This window comes from Rhinolophus sinicus, chromosome 12 (genome assembly GCF_057876585.1).
Source record: "Rhinolophus sinicus isolate RSI-liver-muscle chromosome 12, RSI-T2T, whole genome shotgun sequence".
NCBI classification, from domain to species: Eukaryota; Metazoa; Chordata; class Mammalia; order Chiroptera; family Rhinolophidae; genus Rhinolophus; species Rhinolophus sinicus.
This window is the reverse complement of record NC_142512.1, coordinates 47173946-47195812: the sequence shown is the minus strand read 5'-3', so window position 1 is coordinate 47195812 and position 21867 is coordinate 47173946. Positions and strand designations below refer to the sequence as shown.

The following is a 21867-nucleotide window of genomic DNA, read 5'->3' as shown; positions in this document are numbered from 1 at the left end:
TAGGTCCGCGCACGCTGCCGGCCGTGGTGGGCAGTAGCACGTGGTCGTGGTTGCTGTCTTGCTGTTGAAGGTGCGAGGAGAACTACAGTAACTTTTGTTTTACAAAAGCATCACCTTACAGGATTGTGAATATTCGTGTTCTAGTGAGCGGAAGTGACAGCCGGCAGGTACAAGTTGAAGTCCATCATGAGTTAAACAGGGGCACCTACTGGTAAAGCATGGAAATGCAACCCGATTCTATTAGACACTGCCAGCAATTTGCTCAAAGGACTGGGAAGGGGAGGAAGTTCCGAGTTGGGGGGGAGGGGGGGTGGTCCTTGGCCCTAGAAGCAACAGAAGAGAAGATGAAGGTAAAAGAAACATTCTTAGGAAGAGTGAAAATGCTACCAAGTTCAAATGGCTGGCCATAGGCCACACCCGGGGACGAAGCACATTCCACGGAACCTTCCTTCCTAGAGGAATCTGACCCTACAGCCTGGCTCTGCTCACCAGCAGTTCTGATGAACCTGCCTCCATCTGCCCTAGCTGCCGTGTCTGGGCTCCATGACCCGTCACGAACACGAGAAATGACTGGGGCATACTTGCTAATGCGGCCCAAGGAAAACGGATGGGCCAAGAGGGGATGAAACCCATGGCCTCGATGTGTGCGCTAGTAGACCACACGAATCGGAGAGGGTCCCCTGGAGGCAGTGACTGTGGTCTTGCCATAGAAGTCAATGGGAAAACAGGATTCCCTTCTTACTGATATTTGCTGGAACCCATTCGTTTCACGCACTTGCCGTGGCCTGTGTTTTTGGGAGGAGTGGATAGGGGAGGGGAGGTCCACTTGTTTCCACTCACATCCATTGAGCACCTACTGTGTGCTGGGCACAGTGCTAAGACTGATGCCTCCTTAGAGCAGAGGGAAGGGGGTACTCCAGGTGACACATCCATTCTAGTACCCACCTTGTGTCAGGGCCATGGGAGGGGTTTAGTCCTTCTTGCCCCTGGCTAGCCATGTGGCCGTCGCCAAGCCATTAGATTCTCTGTCTCTTCGTTTCTTCTTCAGGAAAGTGAGGGAGTTGAACTAGATCACCTCCATAGTCTCTTTCAGCAAAAATACTCTAAGTATCACGATCCACGTGAAAAAGAAGGTCACCGCCATCACTCTGTATAAACGCAGTGTTGCTAACGAGTGGTAATAAATTTTCTCCCTGTCTGTCATAATCATGTCCTGCCACGTCATCTCCTTTCACACACACATGGTGTTCTTTCCTATCAAAAACCTGCTCGCTCCCATCAGAGTGCCTCGCCATTGCTGGTGCCATCCATCCTGGCAGGCTCCTTATTAGAACTGCCGCAACATGAGTCCTTGAGGCCATGGCTGTTCCCCTGATGCAAAGGGAAACAAGGCAGAGCCATGACAGTCCATCCACTCTTCTCCGAGCTCCTTCGGAAGGGAAGGAGGACACTGGGACATCTGAGGTGGAAGAATAAAGAGAGGCAGAGTTCTTTTTCTAGAACAGTTGTGTTGATGGCACAGTGGCAACTCTTTCCTGAAGTCTCAATAGTCACCCGATTGCATGCTCACATCTGGGGTCTTTTCTGGGGCCAGCTGAATGGCATATGTCTCCATATCTTTTGAGACAATTATAAGGCATGAGCCATAGCATCTTAACATTTTTGTAATTATTATTTCTCCATTGAAATGGAAATGTCTTCCCTCCTACCCTGTTTTACTGGGGTGTTGTGTATGGTACATCTTCTGTTGTTAAAAAACAAAACAAAAAAAAAACAAAGACATTGTTTGGAACGGTTTGAAATATCTTTAAAGGAATAGTCAAATCACCCATTCAACTAAATAGGAGTCAACTCCCCTAGAAATAACTTACAAAAACTTCTTTGGAGTATGACATTTTCAAAGTAAAATTCTTTTCTTTTTTCAAAATACCACAAGCAATGCATTGAGTACAGGGAATACTACCTGCCAGACTTCAATTTTTATATTTAACCTTTCTTCTTCTTTTTTAATGTCTTGCAAAAACATGCTTGAAACTCTTCAAACACCTTTCAGCTTGAAAGTTTGAGAAAGAGTCTCAACCGATGAAACCTGTCAGTTCTTGGCTTCCCGGGATCCTCCCTTCCCCCTTCTCTGGTTAAGGAGAAAAGTTATTCTTGCCTGGTCACCAAACAAGGTTAACTCTAATCAGACTGGGAAGGGCCAGGCACTCAGCACTGGCTGCCGGGTTTTAATGTCCAAACTACCTAAATGACTCTTAATGAACTCATAGGTTCTTAGGCCATTAAAAGTGAGAACCGCCCCCAACTGGGGTTATGGGAGAAAAATGGTATGAAACATACCCCACTACTTTGTGTCAGGGCAAATAAGCATTGTATAGAGTCAAGTTCTGCCAAATAAATTGGAAATATATCTATATAAAGTGGAACCAGTGGCTAGTCAGTATGAGAATTGCACTTTTAAAAAGGTGCTGATAAAATACTTGTTAGAACAGGAAAATTGGATTAGTGGTAGTGTTCTGGGCATGACGTCCTTTAGGCCGAAAAAAAAAAAAAATTCATCTTGTTCTATTTTTCCCGGAGCCCAGAAACGCACTCTCAGCCCAAACATCAGCCTCCTAATCTTATTTTCTTTTTCTCTAGCATGTATTTTATTAACCCATTTTCTCATTTACTTACTCTGAATAGCTCAGTGGGTAGCATCCTTCTTAGAAAGTGAAAGCCTCCTTGGAGATGCTGTGTTGAAGCAGAAATGCACACAAACTCCCAGGCCTACTGCAGCAAAGAAAAGCCCCTTCTGTAATCCTGTCTGGTGAATCCGCTCTTTCTATTCCAGCATGCCAGAGTGCTCAGGCCTTGTTAAAACATGGGCCATCAAGGAATGCAGCTGGCAGCAGGCTGGCAGTTTGCAAAGTGATTAATATCTAGGTGGGGATGAAAAGCACTTGTTCCAATCCAGGGCCCACGGCAGAGGCAGCTGCCTTCCACGGATCTGCCCCCTGGCAACAGGCCACGGGCCTGAACACAACAGCACCAGAGCGGATGGTTTCTTGGAGGCATCACGTGCTCCTTGTCTTGGGCTCTGTATCTTAGGAGATCAGCCATGGAGGTTTAGATTCAGAACCTGAGTTCTCACCTTAGTTGTGCCACCATCTTGATGTGATAAAGTTGGACAGCCGCTTTCCTTCTCGCAGCCAATTCAGAGGGATAGTCCAGAGTGATCTCACTGTACAGGGAAGTTGTGAAGCATGCTAGGACAGGTTCCTTGGAAAAAGATGTAGAGCTACTGTCCTTATTCGAAGGCAGAGCCATAAGGTAGGGGACAGTTGTAGTTCTCTCCAATTTCCCATTCAGAATTTCTGAAAAAGTCTGTTCCGTTGTTTCTCTGCAATGCTGAGGTAGGTTGGAGGTTCATGAGCTGCAGGGAAGTGAGCTGACTCAATTTAATGCAACGAACACTGAGTACCGACTATATGTCCCAGTCTGTGCTGGGTGTGGGGATGATACAACGCGCACGACATCATTACTCATCAGGGAAATGGAAAGTAAAACCACAATGAGCTAATGCTACATATGCACCAGAATGACTTAAATTAAAAGGACTGACCATATCACGTGTTGGCAAGCATGTCAAGCAATGGGAACTCTCATACATGTCGATAGGAGTGTAAATTGGTTCAACTATTTTGTCAGATTGTTTAGCAATATCTACGAAAGCCAAATATATGTCTGTCCTATGTCCCAATAAGTCTACTCCTGATACAGATCTAGAGGAAACGTTGCATATGTTCACCAAAAGACATGTGCAATAATATTCACAGCAGTTTTGTTCCTAATAACCCCAAACTGGAAACAACTCAAATATCCATCAATAAGTTAATGGATAAATAAATTGCAGGATAGTTATACATTGGAATACAACACAGCAACAAAGAGAAACTAACCACAAATACAATCAATAATGCAGCTAAAACTCACAGATGTTTTGTTGCATAAAAGAAACCAGGCACCAGAGAACATACTACATGATTCCATTTATATGAAGTATGACAACAAGCAAAATTAACTCTGGTAACAGAAGTCAGGCTAGTGGTTACCTCTGGTTGTGGGCACTGACTGGGGAGGGGCCCGAGAGAACCTTCTGGGGTGATGGAAATATTTAGCATCTGAAGCTGGGTGATGATTACATAAGTGTTCACATATGTAATCTTAGTCATGCTGTACTCTTAAAATTTGTGCTCCTACTGCATGTAAATTATACTCAATAAAAAAGATAAATAAAATAAAACATTTCCTAAGTGTATATTTTCACCTTTTTTACATGTTTTCTTGCTCTTCTTAACAACTATAAATTCTTTAGCACAAAACCATGTCTGATGCTAATAAATATTAGGAAAAAACCCCAAATGAAAAATAGACATGTGATAAAATTGCATAGAACTGCACACACACACACACACACACACACACACACACACACACACACACTCAGTGTTCTCCAAGCCAGGCCACAGAAGCAATTAGGCAGAGAGGGAAGTAAGGGGTTAAAAGATTGTTTCTGAAACAATCTGAAAGGACGCTGACATCTTTTCAGCAGTTTATAGATGATCCATTGTCTTCTGACCCCTGTGTTTCTGATGAGAAGCATTCATTTTTAACATAGTTCTCTGGTCATACTGTCTTTTTTTCTCTTGAGCTTTCAAGATTTTCTCTGTACATCTGGCTTTCAACAGGCTAGGATGTACCTAAGTACAGTTTTCTTTATAGTATTTATTCTGCGTAGGATTTGCTGAGCTTCTTTGATCTGTGAGTTGATGGTTTTCACAAAATTTAGTAAATTTTCAGCCATTACTTCTTCAAATATTTTTTCTTCCTTATTCTCTCTCCTGTGCTTCTGAGATTTTAATTACACACGTTAGACCACATGTTATTACTCCAGAAATCACAAAGGCTTTGTTTATTTTTTGCAATATAGGTTCTTTTTTCTTCCAATTAGATGCTTTCTACTGATCTATTTTTAAGTTTACTGACCTTTCTTCATTATCTCCAATCTGCTGTCAAGTCTATCTAGTAAAATTTTCATTTCACATATACTTTCCAGTTCTAGAATGCGATTGTTTCTAAAATTCTATTTCTCGCAGCTCTCTACTCTAGACGCTGCCCCAGGCAACTCCTCTGCTGGTGATTCTCTTCTAAAATAAAATTTCTAACTTTAAAAAAGTAAAAAAATAAAAAATAAAACAAAATTCTATTTCTCATCTCAATTCTCCATTTTAAAATTTATTATGATCATCTTTTCCTTTAAATCCTTGGACATATTTATAAAAGTTACCTTAAAGTTCCTTGTCCGCTAATTTTCATGTCTGAGTCATATTGGGGTCAGTTTCTTTTGATTGCTTTTTCTTTTGATTGAGATTTTCTGTTTCATGTTCAGTAATTTTTATTATATACTAGTCATTGTGATTTAAATCTACAGTGACTGGATTTTTATCTTCCTTTGAAGACTGTAGTGAATTTTTTCTTTTCAAGTAGACAGCGAACTTGATGGGACCCAAACTCTAACCTCGCTTTCTCCTGTGGTAGTGGTGCTGACACATTTGCTGTGCTCTTTCATCCTTCCCGCTATTGCTTCCTGCAGCTCCCTAGGGTCTCCCTACACATTGACAATTCAGGAGTCAGCCAAGAATTTGAGGTAAATTCACATGCAGATTTTGAGGCTCCCCATCTATAGCTACGTCTTTTCCTAGATTTCACCCTCAGTTTTTATCCTCGTTGGCAGCCTCTATTATGTCTTCTGATACCTCAAAGCAATAAGTCTGTGGCTTTTGCTTGAGTTCTAGTCTCCCCATGTCATGCAGACTGGAGATTGCCCTCAGGGGTAAAAACTACATAAATGTGGCTCTCAGTACACAGTTCCCTTCTATCAAAGGTTGAATACCCTCCAGTGTATGCCTACTTTTGGCCACTCTCCAGTGCCTCCAAATAGTTTTTTTTTTTTTTAAATGATTTTGTCAAGAGTTTATCATTGTTATCTTCCAGAGAGTTAGTTCAATACAAGCTGCCCTGCTATTACTGGAATAAGAATGTGACGCAATCTTTGTGGTTTTTATCCCCTAATCTTTGATACAACTTTCTCCTTTGTCCAAAAGAATAAGAAAACATGCAGTGTGAAGGTTATTCTATACCCTGGAACATCTGGGGTATGTATCTCTGTGTGTGTGTGTGTGTGTGTGTGTGTGTGTGTGTGTGTACTGGGAGGTAGTGGTGGCCAGGAAAATGGCATCTAAGGAGATGGCTGGCTCTACTCCTGTTTGACATTTTCCTAAGCTCCCGTAGTGGCAGGCTACGCAGGTGAACACTGGAGGTCCTTCACGACAGTGACCACATCGTCTATATTTCTGAGGCACCAGGGCTAAGAAAGCACCTTCCACAATATCAGAAGTCAGCAAAATGTTGACCTGAACTGAATTCCTGCTCTCAAAGAGCTGCTAACATGCTCTTAAAGCAACAACAACAAAAAACATTTCACTAAGAAACACAGAAACCTGTGGCAAATGATTCAGCCCCATTTGAAAACAGCTGTGTGGTAGGATAGACGGCATTAAAAACTTGACATCTAATCTTAGGTCCACCACTAACTGGCTATGTGATACTGAGTAAATCCCTTCCTGTAATTTGGTCCCAGTTTCCTCATCTTCAAATGCATGAAGGCCCAGCCATATGACCCAGATCCCTGTCTGTGGTCATAAGCTCCCGCTCTGTGAAGGACAGGCATGTGTTTTGGTTCAGAGAGCAAAGGGGTCCTTGCTGACATTTCTGTTTGGGGCCCTGGACTGAAGCTGCAGGATGACCTTGGCCGGAGTCTGCTTCCCTCTCATACAAGGTTCTGACATAAGGAAACTTCCAGGTGGTCAGTGGCTGCTTACCCTTAGCTCGAGATCCTCTGGGAAGGGAGCCCACTGCCCTCTCTTTGATGCATATTCATGAGGAGAAATAGCCAATCACCATGGCAAGAATGATGAGGGGAATCATTGGAATCTGTCTGACCTTTTCTAAAGTTCTAATCACTGTGGAGTAGCAGCAGCAGTGGTAATAATGAGTAAGAACAGCAGCACTTACTGAGTTCCTCTTGTGCTGTACTCGGGCCCTTCACAAACATGATGGGTGTGAGTAAAAGCTGAACACACATTGCAGAATGTTCATGATCAGAACTGAGCTCCTGATTGTCCCTTCAACCTGCACCACCTACAGTTTTCCCATCTCCTTTTAGGGCAACTACCTGCTTTGGGTTGCTTAGGCCAAACATTTTGGAGGCCTCCTGAAGGCTCCCCCCACTCATTCCTCACCTGCGGGCAGCCAAATGGCCAATACAAGTAGGGCAGAAGCAGGCTCTTCCACAACTCACAGGAAACCTCATTCCATGGTGTGGTGGGTCCATGTCCATCCAACAGAAAATGCTTCAAAGCACCAAACCAGCCTTCATCTAGCGGCCAGTTTGGGCACATTTAGGGTGGGATCCCTCCTGCCTTCAGAGTGCCTTCTCCATTCTTCACAGGGGATTCTTGTAAATCTCAAGTCTGGGACCGAGAGGTCCTTTCGCAGTGGTTCTCGCCCTACTGCCGGCTGCACATTAGAATAATTTAGGAGTTCTTAAAACGTTTGCAGGCCCCAGTCCCAACCCCAGCCCTGAGCTTTTTATTTAATTGGTCTGGGGTGGACAACAAGCCTGGGTGTGTCTTAAAATCTTCTCAGGTAATTCTAATGTGCAGGGTGAGGACCGCTGTCCACTCTCACCGGGTTAGTGGACAGGTTTTCATCAGACAGACCTGGGTTCGACTCCCTGTTCCATCACAAGACTGCTCTTCTCCTTGAGAAATAACGTCTCAGCCTCATTTCTTCATCTGTAAAGAAGGGCTGATGACATGTTTATCTAACTCACAGCCTGGTTGTGAGGATTGAGGGAGAAACATCCGTGAAAGTGGCTTGCCCTCAGAAAATAGATTATTTCCAATTAGAACTGATCCGCATGTGAACGTTTTTAGTTCAAAGCTGGCATGTTTTATGTTCCAGAGTAAACATAGCCAGTGACTAAGGTGGGGTTCAAGGAAATGTTTGGACCCCCTATTTTCAACCCATGTGCAAACTACAGAAGAGACGGGGCTCCAGGCTTATTCTGAAGTAACCCTGCCTCCTGATGGCTTGTGAACAGTCCAGAAGCTGCTGGCCCCTGAGGTATGATTTGCACATTATGCTATCTTGGAGCATTTTATTTCAAGCACAACATGAGATGTAACATTTTGAATCTGTCTTCAATGACAGGGAGACTGAAACTTGGAAAACAGGAGACTCTACTTCTTTCCTTTTTGAGTGACATCTCAGAACCAGCAATATTTCATTCACGTCCCTCAGCTGTGTTTCTATCACCTCCAAATGGAAAATCAGAGACATCAGCAATCGCAAAGCCAAATCCTTATGTGTTTGAGTTGTTTTGAAGGCCTCCAGTTTTAATAATGTCCCATTGTGAGGTTATCTGGCTGGGTATCAAGGATTTGTCTGATTGCTTCACACTTTTCCCTCCTATTGCCCAAGTCTAGTTACTTATCTGCATCCTAGGATTTTGTCATAGGATCTTGGAGTTACAAAGGAGCTGTGAGATATCAATCAAGGGCTTGCACAATGCAATCTTTTATTCTCCCTACTGCTTCCGTGACGCTGCTGCTCGAAGACCTGCAGGAAGGAGGAGCCATGAGCTCCAAGGGGAAGGGAAAGCCTGCCTTGGAGGGTCACTCTAATGTTGCAAACAATAGGAAAGAAATGGATCACAAAGGGAAAAAATGGAATCCCAAAGGTAAAGGCTTTCCTTATGAAGTCTAGCAATCGCTGACAATGGAAGGCAGAGCTTCCTTACAGACCGTTTTCCCACTGCCCAGAAGAGCATCTCTCTAGAGAAGCGAAAGGAAATTAGGGCCCAGAGAGCATCTGGAAGTGATGCCAGGACTCCTCTCTTGCAATTCCACTCCACGTCTCACACCCTCGCCAAGAGCAGACTCTTGCACATGCCACACTTTGGGACCTCTGGCAAGTGCTGTTCTCCTCTATCAGATGGTTTATGAAATTAAGCTTTGATACCTTACTGAACATTTCCAAACAGGAATGTTCCCAGGGCCACTGAGGCTAGATGTTTTAGCCTTTTTAGCTCATGAGACACATAAAATACTAAAGAAACTAGTAAATAGACATGGGCCCAAGCATGACCATCGTAACAAAAAATCTTGGCTCATATAATCACAAAGTTGAATTCACGTGTCTAATACATAGTGGGGAGGTGGGGGAGGATAAGCAACAGGGAGCACAATATGGACTTTGAAACCAAAAATTTGGGTTCTAGACTTGAGTTTTCTTAACACGAGTCCAGTGGCATAAATAGAAAATGGCATTGGCATCTTTGCATCAACATTGTTCACTGCTCCAAGGGCCTTGGAGCTGTAGTCAAACTTAGGGTCATCTCTAGAAAATAGTTACTGTGGATACAATGTGTATGAATGCTCTAGAAATCCACTGAGTGGTAACTGCTGGAGGAGAGGAGATCCCATTGCTCCCTTTCATTAACTTTTCTGTAGGATTCTTTGATGCTTCTGAATAGGTTCGTAAAGCTTTCTCATGTACTTTGCCATCAAACCCACAAGTTCCTTTCCAGAAGTGATGAAACACTGCTTTGGTGCTGCTGAAAATGTCTTCCTGTGCTGAGGTGCTTAGGAGAGAAGTGGTTCTTTTGCCCAAACGGAGATATGAGGACTCATTGTACCTGATGAGGCTTCTACTAGGCCATCAATTTTTTTTGGATTTTATAAAGGAGCCTCACATTTGCTTATAACTGAGGCCTTGGTTCCATACGTGCTTCAAATATTTTTGTGTCCTTTGAAATAGTGCTCACAATCAAATAAGTTATCTTCCTTTTGATTAAATGCTTCATTTCTAAAACTAGGGCCTTCCTTGATCCTTTTGTTGATTCAAGAATCTACACATCACATTTACTTTTCTTAGATATAGTGAAGCATGAAACTATTTTGACACTTGATGATTTTTAAAAAATGAAATGTTGCAAAAATGATCTATTTTTTCCTAAGCTGCACATGGAGTCAGATGAATCACTAACAACCTTGCTTTTGCATGGGTAGATGGTATACCCAACTAGGTTAGGCCATAGTAAATATGTGTTTTGGTGGTTAGTATTGGCCTTAACCAGGTTGAGAGAAGACCATAAAGCAGGGCTGGGTACCAAGACAAGCTGTTAACTGTGAAGGGTTGTCTATAGCAGCTGCAGGTGGCATTTCCTCCTTTCAAGATGGCCGAAGAGATTTCTACATTGCAACGTCTATACTCGTAGCTTAAACATGTCACTCATTTGACGATCCTATAGTCATTATTTCTTGTGCATTGATCTGGATGATGAACTTAAGGCATACCGAGTCTAAGTGGCTAACCTAAGGGCCAAGTTAGCCAGTGTGAGAAATTGAATTTATCAATACAAGCCTTAAAGTATGGTGAACTATACTTACACAACAAAATATTTAATGAGGTGCCTGAAGACACAGTCAAATTATACTTTCTTTTCTCTTTGGTCAGAAGGCATTATGTAAAATTCAACCACCCTTAGGGACATAATCACGGACAAAACCATGATGACCAAGTAGAAATGATAGCATAAAATCTGTAGTATGAAAACGGAATTATTTAGATAGTATTAGAGTGAAACTTGCCTGAAATAAAACTCCTTTGGCCCAAAGAGTCATTTCAGATAATGGTAAATGTTACTCTGAGAAATCTGGAACCACTGCCAATTGCAAACTGATATCTAGAATTGGAGGAGGAAACCTGCTCTTCACCACTTATCTCAGGACCATAGATGTCTGTGAGCCGCCATGCCCTTCAGTTTGGACCCTCAAAGAATTTAGATCCTCTGTGCTAATCCACTGCACCCGCTGACTTCTTCCTCAAGGGCAAGTTCAATGGATGTTCTTAGTCATCCTAGAAGCACTGTGTCTCACCCTGTAACCCGCCCTCTCCTTACACCGACTTCTCTTTTGTAAGCTGTTCTTCAGCTTTCCAGACGGTGCATTCCCTCACGGTTCCCTCGTATCCTTCTTCCTTTCCTTTTCTGTTTCCCCCAAACCTTTGCCCTTTTTGGTGAAACCCTCAGCTGTCTCAGCAACAATTCTCACCCGATGTGCCTGACTGTCAAATTTCTGGGCCCTGACCCAGGTTTCCAGTTATCTGATGAAGCTCGGTGTATGTCTAAAGCCAAACTCATCATCCTTCCACTCTCCCCTACGCAAATCTGTACCCTGCATCTTTTTAGGCTAGAAACCTTGGCCCCACATTTGTTTCTTTCTCTTCCACAGTCGTCTCATTCATTCAGGTGCTGCGGTAGCTACTGAATCTTTGGCCTACTTTCCATTCACAGAGAGATGCTTCTCTCACTGGGGATTTGGTTCAATCTATAGGACTCCCGCACACATTTCCCATCTGTTTCTCTGCCTCCAGCCTCGTCTCCTCCAAACTAGCCTGCCTCATGGTGTTGGTAGGCAAATGCCCAGAGCAATTTCTGATGGTGCAACTGCCATGCTCAGAACTCTTTACTTGCTCCCTATTGCTTATAAAATAAAGTCCAAACCTCTCCTCATCCATGGAGGCGACGCAATATAGTAAAAGGTGCAAAAAGGAGTGAGTTAGAGAGACATGAGTTCCAATTTCTGCTTTCACCATATATTAGCATTGTGGCCTTGGGCAAATTTCCAAACTTCTCTTTGTTTCAGTTTCCTCAAATACAAAGAACGCTCATTTCATGAAATTATTCAGGATTGTCAGAAAATAAGAATACCCTCCATGTGGTGAATGTTTATTGCATGTTAGACTTGTTTGATGCATTATCTCATTTAATCTTTCTAATCTGGTGCTACTCTTCCATTTTCTAAGATGAGGAAACAGAGACTCAGAGAAGGTAAGCAACTGGCCCAATTCCGATCCCTTGGACGCCAAAGCCTTCACCACGTGTGGAGGCCTTGCCCACTGCTGCAGGCGGTCAGTAAACACAGCTCCCTTTGACTTCTATAATCTGACTCCAACACACCTTTTAAATCTTCTCTCATGTCACACTTCTCCCAGCATGTGGTGATCTAGATAACCTGACGACTTTACTGGCTAGGATGCCATCTGGAATGTCCTTCCCACGTTTATACCTACTCTTATTCCAACGTCCAGTTTAAATGTCACCTCCTGCTGTGAGAACTGATTTTCAAAATGTTACAGCTTCCTTGGAATACCCATAATAGTTGGCATTTTTGCGATACAAAGATCATGGTCTGTCTTGTATCAGTATTTTTCTTTTCTTTTCTAGGTATGCCGTATTTTCCCTCATGGATGACAAGCTCATCACAGGCAAGGAGCAGGTCTCTCAGTCACAGGCTCAGATGAGGCACCCAGCAAAGGTCTGCAGGATATTTAATTTCGGAGCAAATTTATTCAAATTTTGAAGAGCTGAGTTCAATTTACCGTGTGCTTGGAGTGAAAATGCTCCTCATATGTTAGAAGTGATGTCACAGAGAGAGAACAATAATTACAATGTGAGATGGGCATGGGGCCAATTAATCTTTCTCCTCTACCAATAAAAAGGCGGAGAGTGAGCATTACAAGGTTTTGTGCAAAGTACCTAACAGTGGTGGCCAACGGTGGATCTTCAGGTTGGCTATCTTAATTAGCCTATTAAAAAAAAATTCGACACACACACTCCAAAAAAGACTGTGGAAAGGATTTTAAAAGAAAAAAAAAATTCTCTTAACCCACCCAATTTGTATTCCAGCAGCTTCCAAATTCACATGCCCAAATGCTTCCATAAAACTACTGAAGAAAATCAGCTAACACAAGTGGGAACACAGTCAGTGAGAGGTTCCCCGACACGGTCAGAATTATCACTCAAGGCAGAAAACTGCCGGCAGATCCTTAACTCTGCGAAGGCGCAGGTGGAGACGCGCAGGTGGAGACGCGCGGAGGCAACGCGCCCAGGCTTCTCCAGGAGCTTCTGCACCCGGCTTGGATAAATATTTTTATTACAAACACAGTGCTATGTCATGGGCCAAATCATCAGTTCGGAAGAGGATTTCACACAGGATTGTGACACTGCAGGAGCTGGGAGAAAAACAAAAGTGTTCAAGGGAGAGCGGACAGGAACCGAGTTGACACTAAACTTGAAGAGAAACGTGGGGGTGGATGTCAGGTAAACGACGGCTTCAGTGAGCTCGTGTGAAGCAAGACCGGGAAATGCAAACGCACTTTGGAGAAATCTCAGTCTATGTCAAGCTCTGTCTGCAAAACGTGTAGTAGTCTCAGGACTCTACCGCCCCCGTAAGGAAATGATTTCTTCTTCCTAAGGAAATGGTGTCTTTGCTACTTTTCTTTCACCCTTCCACTGTCAGGCGCTTCTTGCTGAACAGAGCTGAACTCCTGCCAAACCAACTGTTTTGATGTTTATAAAACACACACTGATCACCAGGTTGGGGCCACCGTCCAGCGATGTGCAGCATTCAGTGAGAATGAGAGAGTTAATGGGTGGAATGGCGGCCAAGGCTTCCTCTACACATTGACACCCCCCACCCAGGTTCAAGTTGAGAACAGTGAGGTACAGGAGCTGAGCTAAGTGGCATAAACAGAGATACCTCAGCAGCCGTGAGAAAGCTAACGGGGCAATTAGGAGGCTGATTCGTTTGTTTATCTGGGTGATTACGCTCTACTTAGTTGAGTAGTTTTTAAGTGTTCTGTGGTTCAGGAAATTTTCCCTCACAGGCTCATCAAGTTCACATCCTTCCATGTGCCTGATATTTCCACAAAAGAAGAAAAAAATCATGCTAAGCACAGGGTATGGGTTTTGGTGGACCTTTATAATAATACACTTGCTAAGATAATTACGATAAACAATGCATACCAAGCCCCACACAGAGAAGAGCTGAAAGAAACATGCAACTGTGGTTGCTACCATCTTTCGAAGGAATCACAGAGGAAGGCATGGCCTTATTGAAATTTCTAACTCGGGGCTTCCCAAGCAGTGTTTCAAAATCTGTCATTTAACTGTGATTGTAGAAATACAACATAGATTAGCAGGATTTTGCAGACGGAAGAAACGTTCTAGCAATCACCTAGATTGGGGCTTTTCGAATCAGTTATTTCACAGAACTCTGTGCGATAAAATATGGGGACCACAGAAAAACTATTCCATGGATCAAATTGTTTAAGGAGAGATTCCAGGCTAAAGAAAGTTAGGTAGATTTCTTTACTGCATGGTGTGGCAGATTAGAGATGGCCACAGATTGTGACGTTGCGGTTCTGGGGGACTCTGTCTCTGACAGAGTCCAGCAGAAGTGACACTGTGCCATTGCTGAGCCCAGGCCTGACGTACTGGTGACTTTCATGTCTGGTCCCTTGCTGGCCTTGCCTTTGAGGGCTCCTTGGCGGTGCTCTGAGTGAGCCCACCCTGGGTTTGAGCCGTCAAGTGGCCTGTGACTGTCGCCCCAGCCAACATCTGACTGCCACTGCTTGGAACCCAACTGAGAACAGCCTCGCTGAGCCTGGTCCACCCTCAGCACTGAAAGATGATAAATTATTGTTTTTAAGCCACTAAATATGCAGATGGTTAATGTGCTGTCTAGTACATAGTAGGCAATCAGTAACTATTTCTTACATGACTGAATGAGTGAGGGAGTGGTATAAGTGTACATCTTCAAGACGGGGATATGGCACGCCACATTTCCTAAATGGGACATCTGAATACTTCAAGATGAGTCTTACAGAACAGGACTGATGGAATACTAGTTTGAGAACCAGAGTCAGAGGATTGAAGTGGCAGAGTTTGGGAAATATTGGTGTAGTTGTACCCTTTTATATTATAGATTAATTATACCCCTTTATGTTATAGATTATGTTATATACGTAGAAAAATGAGAAGAGAAGAAGGGAGGTGAAGAGAATTGTCTAAGGCAGCGAAGCTGATTGCTAGATTCCACTTAGGAACCAACTTTCCTTCCCAGCTGAAGTCAAGGAAGATGGACGAAACGGTTTCATTCCTGTCACCACGTTTTTAGCTAATGAAATATATCAGGCTTCTCACTATGTAGCCCTCTCTCTGCTCCATGTGTTCAACTAGCTGTTTTACATGAGGCCTCTCTTAATTGGTAGACTACCAAAGAGGATAGAAGAGTATTTGTTAGCCTGACGTCTAGACTAGCTCAGTTTTAGAAACAGGAGCACCTTCAGCAACATCTTGGGCCTTTGGTTTTAAAACATTTGCTTGATGGAAATCTTTGCTTAAAGCCGAAGTGCCTGAAAGAATGAATTTTCAAGCGAACTCATCGGTGAATGATTCAGATTTTAAAATTCCTTCAGTCTTATGTTACAAATGCCACTTCTCTTCCGCCATGTGAGAGGTAAATAAGATGACCTGAAGTTTGATTCAGTTCTTAAGACAATCAATACAGTGACGAATGTCAATACAGGTCAAGAATTGGGATATAAATGTGTGCTTTTCAAATCCATCATAGCCTATGCCACAGCGTCCTAATCAAGTCTCCATACCCAAGGACACTTCAATAGTTGAAAAAAAAAAGTTTTATCTAATTATCTTCTTTTCCTGCTTTGAATTGACCAACCATGTATCTTTTTCTGGTTTTATCAAAGGGGCTGCCAGGACAAAAGCACATCCAATTTTAAGTAAGCTTCAGTTAGCAGACTTAAAATTGATCATGCATTTTAGTTTCAGTAACTTGCAATTTCTATACCCTTTGATAATTCACTTTAAAGAACAAACTGTCTTTAATGACAAGGCTTAAAAGAAACGACCTTTCTGAACAAAATATGAAAGCTGAGAAAAGAGAGTTCTTTTAAGGAAACCAGGAATTAAAATGACCTTGTGTTCTGAAAGTTTTCTCCCACCTTTTTTGATGTTTTACCTTTCCTTTCCCTTTTCTCTTAGAAAGAAAGCTAAAACACCATTGCCTTCTGTGGATGGTGATGTACTTCAATAGGGGATGTTAATTGTTAATTCAAACTCCCAGTCTCTTCGTCCTGCACTTTCGCTGCGATTCCTTTAATGAGGTTGCCCACCCCTACTCTGTGCATAGTCCAGTTTCTGAGGAAATCAGTGTTAATACGTGACATTACAGAATATGCTTGAATCTGAGCTATTTCCTTTGAGTCACGGTGTCATGCGGGAGACCCTGCTCGCTGCGCCATCTGTCGTGCAGGGAGGCCTGCGGGGTCTCTGCTCCCGCTCCCCATACAAGAACGCAGGATATGGTGAGGCCAAAAAGGAACACCCACGGAGCCATAGGTAGGGGAGTCATACCACTACGGTCTCACTGGAGGCTGGGTTCACTGGACGTGCGACCTGCTGTCCCTTTTGTCTGCAACCCACCGACGACTCTCTTTCACTCTCCTCCACTCTCCTCTCCTTCTCCTCTCTCTCTTCTAGCGCAGCCACAGCAGTTATATTAGTGGCCAATGGCTCACTGGTTACAGCTGATGGCCATCCCATCACAGTTGATGGCCATTTACTACCTGAGCCAGCACCTGTCTATGTGAGGCCGAGAGCCTGGAAACTACTTTCTGGGGCTCTGCCCCCACACACGGTCAATTCTTTTGTACAAACTATGAAGCAAGTCCATCCATTCCCGGTTCCGTCTCTCTTAGTCCTTCTTGTGTCTCCACTGTACCCTGGATGGCTGCCCTCTGAGGAGTTGATTGTTGAGTGGGGAGGTTGCAAAATCAGGGGTCAGACCCCTGAAATGGCTCACTGTTTGGTGACGCAGAAATGGTGGACTCAGACCAAGCCATGACATATGCAGATGCCTGACAGCTAACTTTCACGTGAACCCTTCTCCTTCCCGACCCCATGGCTGGGTAGTAACGCACACCAAGAACAATGTGATCCCACAGCTTTCCTTCTGCTCAGCTTGCTCCTAATGCTTTCTCAACCATTACCTGTTGACAACTACGTGCTGAAATGTAAAAGCACAGGTGGATGACTCAGGTGCCGCAGCCACTAGTAATGACTTGAAATGTAACTAAATTAGGCACTTGTGATGAACAATTGATCTTCCTCCAGATAAAAGAAAGATGAAATCTTAGATGATTTTATAATAAGGCACAATGTTTATAATTTATCTCCTGAGCACTTGCCTTTTCTCTCAGTAGCCATTTATATACTCAGTGCGCAATTCAGTAAGGAATTTTAAACATACCAAGAGCAATTTTTCTTTCTCTTCCTTTATCAGAGAGAACATTCACAAAAACATTAGTGTCAGCCACGTAGTCCTATCACATACAATCAAATTGACCTAAAGTTTCAGTCCATTTACTCCCAGACGTATATGACACGCTTCTGAAGGGAAACAGGACCTGGGTAATGTCAAAGGTTCACCAGTGTTTGTAATTTCATAACCCTTGAAATAAGGAAAAGAAAGAATAGCAGGCAACTTTCCAAAACACCTACTGATATTTACTCATGGAAAACAAATATTCTTGAGTGGGCGTTCCAATTCCAGCACACAATACAATTCACAAAGTATTTTCACTTCAAGCAGCTAATAACCTCACTCTAATGAAATCTGTTGAGCTTCAACCTGTTTTTCACGGTCTGTAGAGAAGTACTTAAAATTAATCATGTAGCCTTAATCTTTCCCTTCCGAGCACTAAATCATCGTCTGAGTCCCAACTGTCCTCGTCTGTTAGGTGGTTTTAACAGCATCTGCTACAATCTTGCTTTTTCCTGAATAGTCTTTAAGCCGGGGCTATAATTTATTGTGCATGCAAGACAAACCTGATCTTTCAAAGGACAGGGACTTATATTCCTGGAGGAGAGGTTAGGGTGAGCCTTCCCGGCAGGGTGGTGACTGGGCAGAGATGACTGAGTGTGGGGCGCAAGGCCTCTGACTGACGGCCAGACGCAAGGCAGGGCAGTGCGTAGGCTCACCCTGGCCGCGGCCGTGGAAGTGGCTGTAAAACCTGTTACTTCCTTATCATCTCCATGTCTCAGTTACAGTACAGAAACGGGGAATTAATCCTTGGGCAGCAAATAGCAGAGTTGGGCGTGGGAAAGAGAAAAGAATTTTGAAGAAGTGTAAATAAATGTTTGGCCCCGTCCTTTTACAGTAAACCAGAAGATGACAGCCCCGCCCACGGTCCAGATTTTTAAAGAGTGTCTAAAAGGGCCCCCGGCACGCACCACAGTGTAGGCAAAGGAACACTGAGCATCCATTGACTGCAATTCAAAATTTCGTTGACAAATCAGGGTTAATCAATCAGCATTTAACTGTTCATTGGCATCCGGACAGTGACTGAAACCTTCATGATATTATAATTAAAACAAGCAATCATAAAAAGAGAGATCAAGAAAGTAACAATAAAACCATAGCTGCTACATATAATTCTTATACTATTCTGCCTCTGGAGTCCCAGGATCAGATTAGATACCAACAAGACAAGTACGTGGACTGATATCAGATGACCCAGTGATTTTTACTCTAAATAAATGCACTAGTTATGAATTTGATCTTTGACATGACATAGGTAATTTTCCCCGTAGTATAACTTGAGATTGTCCGCCCTTTCTAGGGAAAAATACCATGCATATGTCATATTTACGTTAGCAAATGACTTGCAACAAAAGTAGAAAATTGACAAGTACAAAATAACACTTTAATAAAATATGAATATGAACACGAAAACAATGTAAACATGTTAAAAAATCTGATATGATACTACAAATGTGATTTTGATCATGTGGTAAAATTTTGAGCAACTGGTAAAATTCTATACAAAAGCATTACCCAGGAATATTGCAAGAAATCATTTCCCAATATAAGGAATTCTCAGTACACACTCAGATGCAAATAAAAACTATTTCCAAATTATGGAAATCTGAAATAAAGGAATGTTAAAAAAATAACTTAGGCAGACACAAATAAAACCACCCCATTAGTGTATGAGTGATGAATGTTTTTATGACCTTAATTACATTTAAGTATCAAAAAATGCCATTGATCTCACAGTTTACTTTATCTAAATCTTCAAACCTGCTGGAAGAAGTCCACCGTGCTCCGATAGCTGACTCCATCACCCTGTCCTGTGTTACTTGGGAAAGTCCTCATGCAGTTACCTGAAAATAAAAAATCTCAGTTATGACTTTGACTTTCTCTAGGTTTAATGGGAATGTCAATTATAAAATATGTTTTAATTCAAGAGGAGTTGGATAGAGGTTAGAAAAGAATATTTGATATCAAAATTTCACCATTTATGCCTACAAGGGATCAAATCTTATCTAATGAAACAACAGACTCTTTTGAAAAGTGCATGATTCACAGGGTCTTTACTTTTAATTTAATGCCAAATAAGTGGTCCGGTCTTTCACTGCACTGAAAGGAAGCTGGAGTGAATTAGAGCAGGCAAACATAATCTACGTCTGCAGTGTCTCTGGGAACCTTTGACAAAACCGATCCCGTGCACCCCTGAGAAGTACACACGGGGCATTGAAGTCACAGCAAGTGTTGTGACATCCCTGAGCCATTTATCTATTTGGGTCTGTAGAACATCTGTAACAGTTCCAAACCTCCAAGGGATTCAGGACTTTGAAGATGTGGGCTACCATATTAAGAATTGCATCATTTCACTATCTTAAAAGGAAGACACTGTCTCCTTAATCCTGCAATTGGGCTTCAAGACAATATCTTGTCGTGACTGTGCAGGTGAGGCCTGGACTTGCCAGGCGCCTGTGGATTCTCTCATCTCATTCTGATCATACTGACTAAGCACTGTGATTAAAAGAGGGGCGGGTGACTTCTCAAAGACAGGCTATTTACTAAAAATAAGCCTCTACAAAAAACTGATATTGTATTTAAGAATTTTAATAAAGACTTTACGTCAGCCAGGAGCCTCACAGGTGTAAAACAACACAAACTAAGCAGAAGACATACTGATCCAGGGCAGTACCTTCTGCCTTGGTAAGTGGTCAGCTCTTCTTGAAGGATGGACGCTCTCTTTTGCAGAAAATTAACCTAGAAAAGACACTGTGTATGAGAAGAGGTGACAGTGGCTTCGGTGGTAATAATGTGCAAATAGTATGGTAGGACTTTATTTAAATTCAGACGGTTCCCTAGATAAAACTCAGAGGATTTGTTGAATGTCGATGCTGATTTTTACATGCGGTCACACAGCATCCCTATTGAAAACCCATCAGGGAGCACAGAATCAAGCGCAAACTCCTTACTGCTGAGCCATTGTGATCTGGCCCCAGCCTCGCTTTGCGGGTTCACCTTTCCTCACACCTTTGCAGCATCACCACCTTGTGTTTCATACTCTTTTGCCTTTTGGCACAGGTCGTTTCTCTTTTTGGAATGGTTGGCAATCTCCTATTTATCGTCCACTATTCGGTTCAAATGTCACCTCATCTATTGAGTTCTTGGACTCCTCCCCAGCTGCTCACAGCTCCCAGCCTAGGCAGTCACAGCGCCCTCCTCTGTACTCCTGCACTGACTGCATCCTCAGCACTTCTCACATGGCCTTGTGATGGTTTGTTTTCATATCTCTCCCCCAAACCTGAGAGCTCCTTGGGGGCAGGATGATGTTCACTCATCTCTGAATCCCCAATTTCTTTTACAGGGCTGGGCATTGAGCTGGTCTCCACTAGCTGCTTAATGAATCAATGAGTGAATGGAAAGAAAATTATTGCCTCTGCAAACTTCAGTTCTTCCTGGGGATTCCCTGAGGTTGGAGAGACAATATTTTGTAGTGGAAAAAGCCTGAGTTTGTCTGGAGTTAGGCCAAGCTGGGTTCAATTCCTGGCTTGGCCTTTGTGGCTCTAGACAAGTTACTTAAGCTCTTGTTGCCTCATCTGCGAAATGGGGTTAATGGCAGTTACTTCCCAAGGTTATGAGGATGACATGAAATGACTAATAGAAATTGCCTAGTGCAGAGCTCATAGCAGGTACCACCCCATGCCCCCCACTCTTGAGGCTGTGAGGTGGAGGAAACTAGGTGGCTTAGCATATTCTCTTAAAGCAGACCTTTGCAACATGGTTTGATTATTTTGAAGCATAAATTTCTATTACTATTAAAGATATCTATATCAGGTATAAATTCAAAAGCACCTTATACAACCAAATAGAAATGGTTTTGGGATAACATATACCATCGCTTGATATAATCAAGAGTCAGTGGTATTTGATCATTTCAGAATTGTTTACTCTTGCCTCTTTGGTCTGAACTGAAACCATGGCAACGGTTGATTCTGAAACATAGTTATGCAAGAGAGTACAGCTGGCAGAATAGAAAATGTGCTTGCAAGGGAGGAAAGCAGAGTCTTTCTAAATGGGTACGTATCCAAGTGGTCCCCACAGTTTTGCTTATTTGTAATATCACCATGGTGGTCTTAGTCTTATCCAATTGCTCAAAGGGACAATTGATAATTTTGACAGATGTAAGGATTACACTGATTCAACTTCCCTTCCCCCACCGTGCTTTGCAACTGGAATTCCAACAATTTTCAAAAAACACAGGCACCTGTGCTTTCAAACTAAATTTGCTCACTATATGGCCTGTGACTCCTCCGTGCAGCTGCCAATTCTGAGGCCCTAACGCAGCTGGCAGCACTCTCTTTCTGGGTCAACATCCAGTTCGAGGAGGCTGAAGTGGCTTTTATTACAGTGAAATGATATGAATGATAACAGAAAACCTGCAGGTGGATATCAGATTTCTTCCTTCCTTTCTTTCTTTCTTAAAAAAAAAAAAATTCTTCTGAAGGTGCCAGGTCCTCCATAGCTGATGACCCTA

The 21867-nt window shown here is 42.8% G+C and overlaps 1 protein-coding gene across 4 annotated transcripts in view; it reads right to left on the bottom strand.

Annotated features, from left to right (window-relative positions):
* Positions 1-18716: 18716 nt before the first annotated feature.
* Positions 18717-21867, bottom strand: part of CEP112 (centrosomal protein 112) — a 336631-nt gene continuing 333480 nt past the window's right edge. For all 4 annotated transcript variants that reach the window (XM_088802335.1, XM_088802333.1, XM_088802332.1 and 1 more), the window contains 2 exons: positions 20029-20093; positions 18717-19198 (listed from right to left, as the gene is read on the bottom strand). In XM_088802335.1, the coding sequence (XP_088658461.1) occupies positions 19195-19198; positions 20029-20093 (69 nt within the window). In that variant the 3' untranslated portion in view covers positions 18717-19194. The remainder of the gene's footprint in view (positions 19199-20028; positions 20094-21867) is intronic.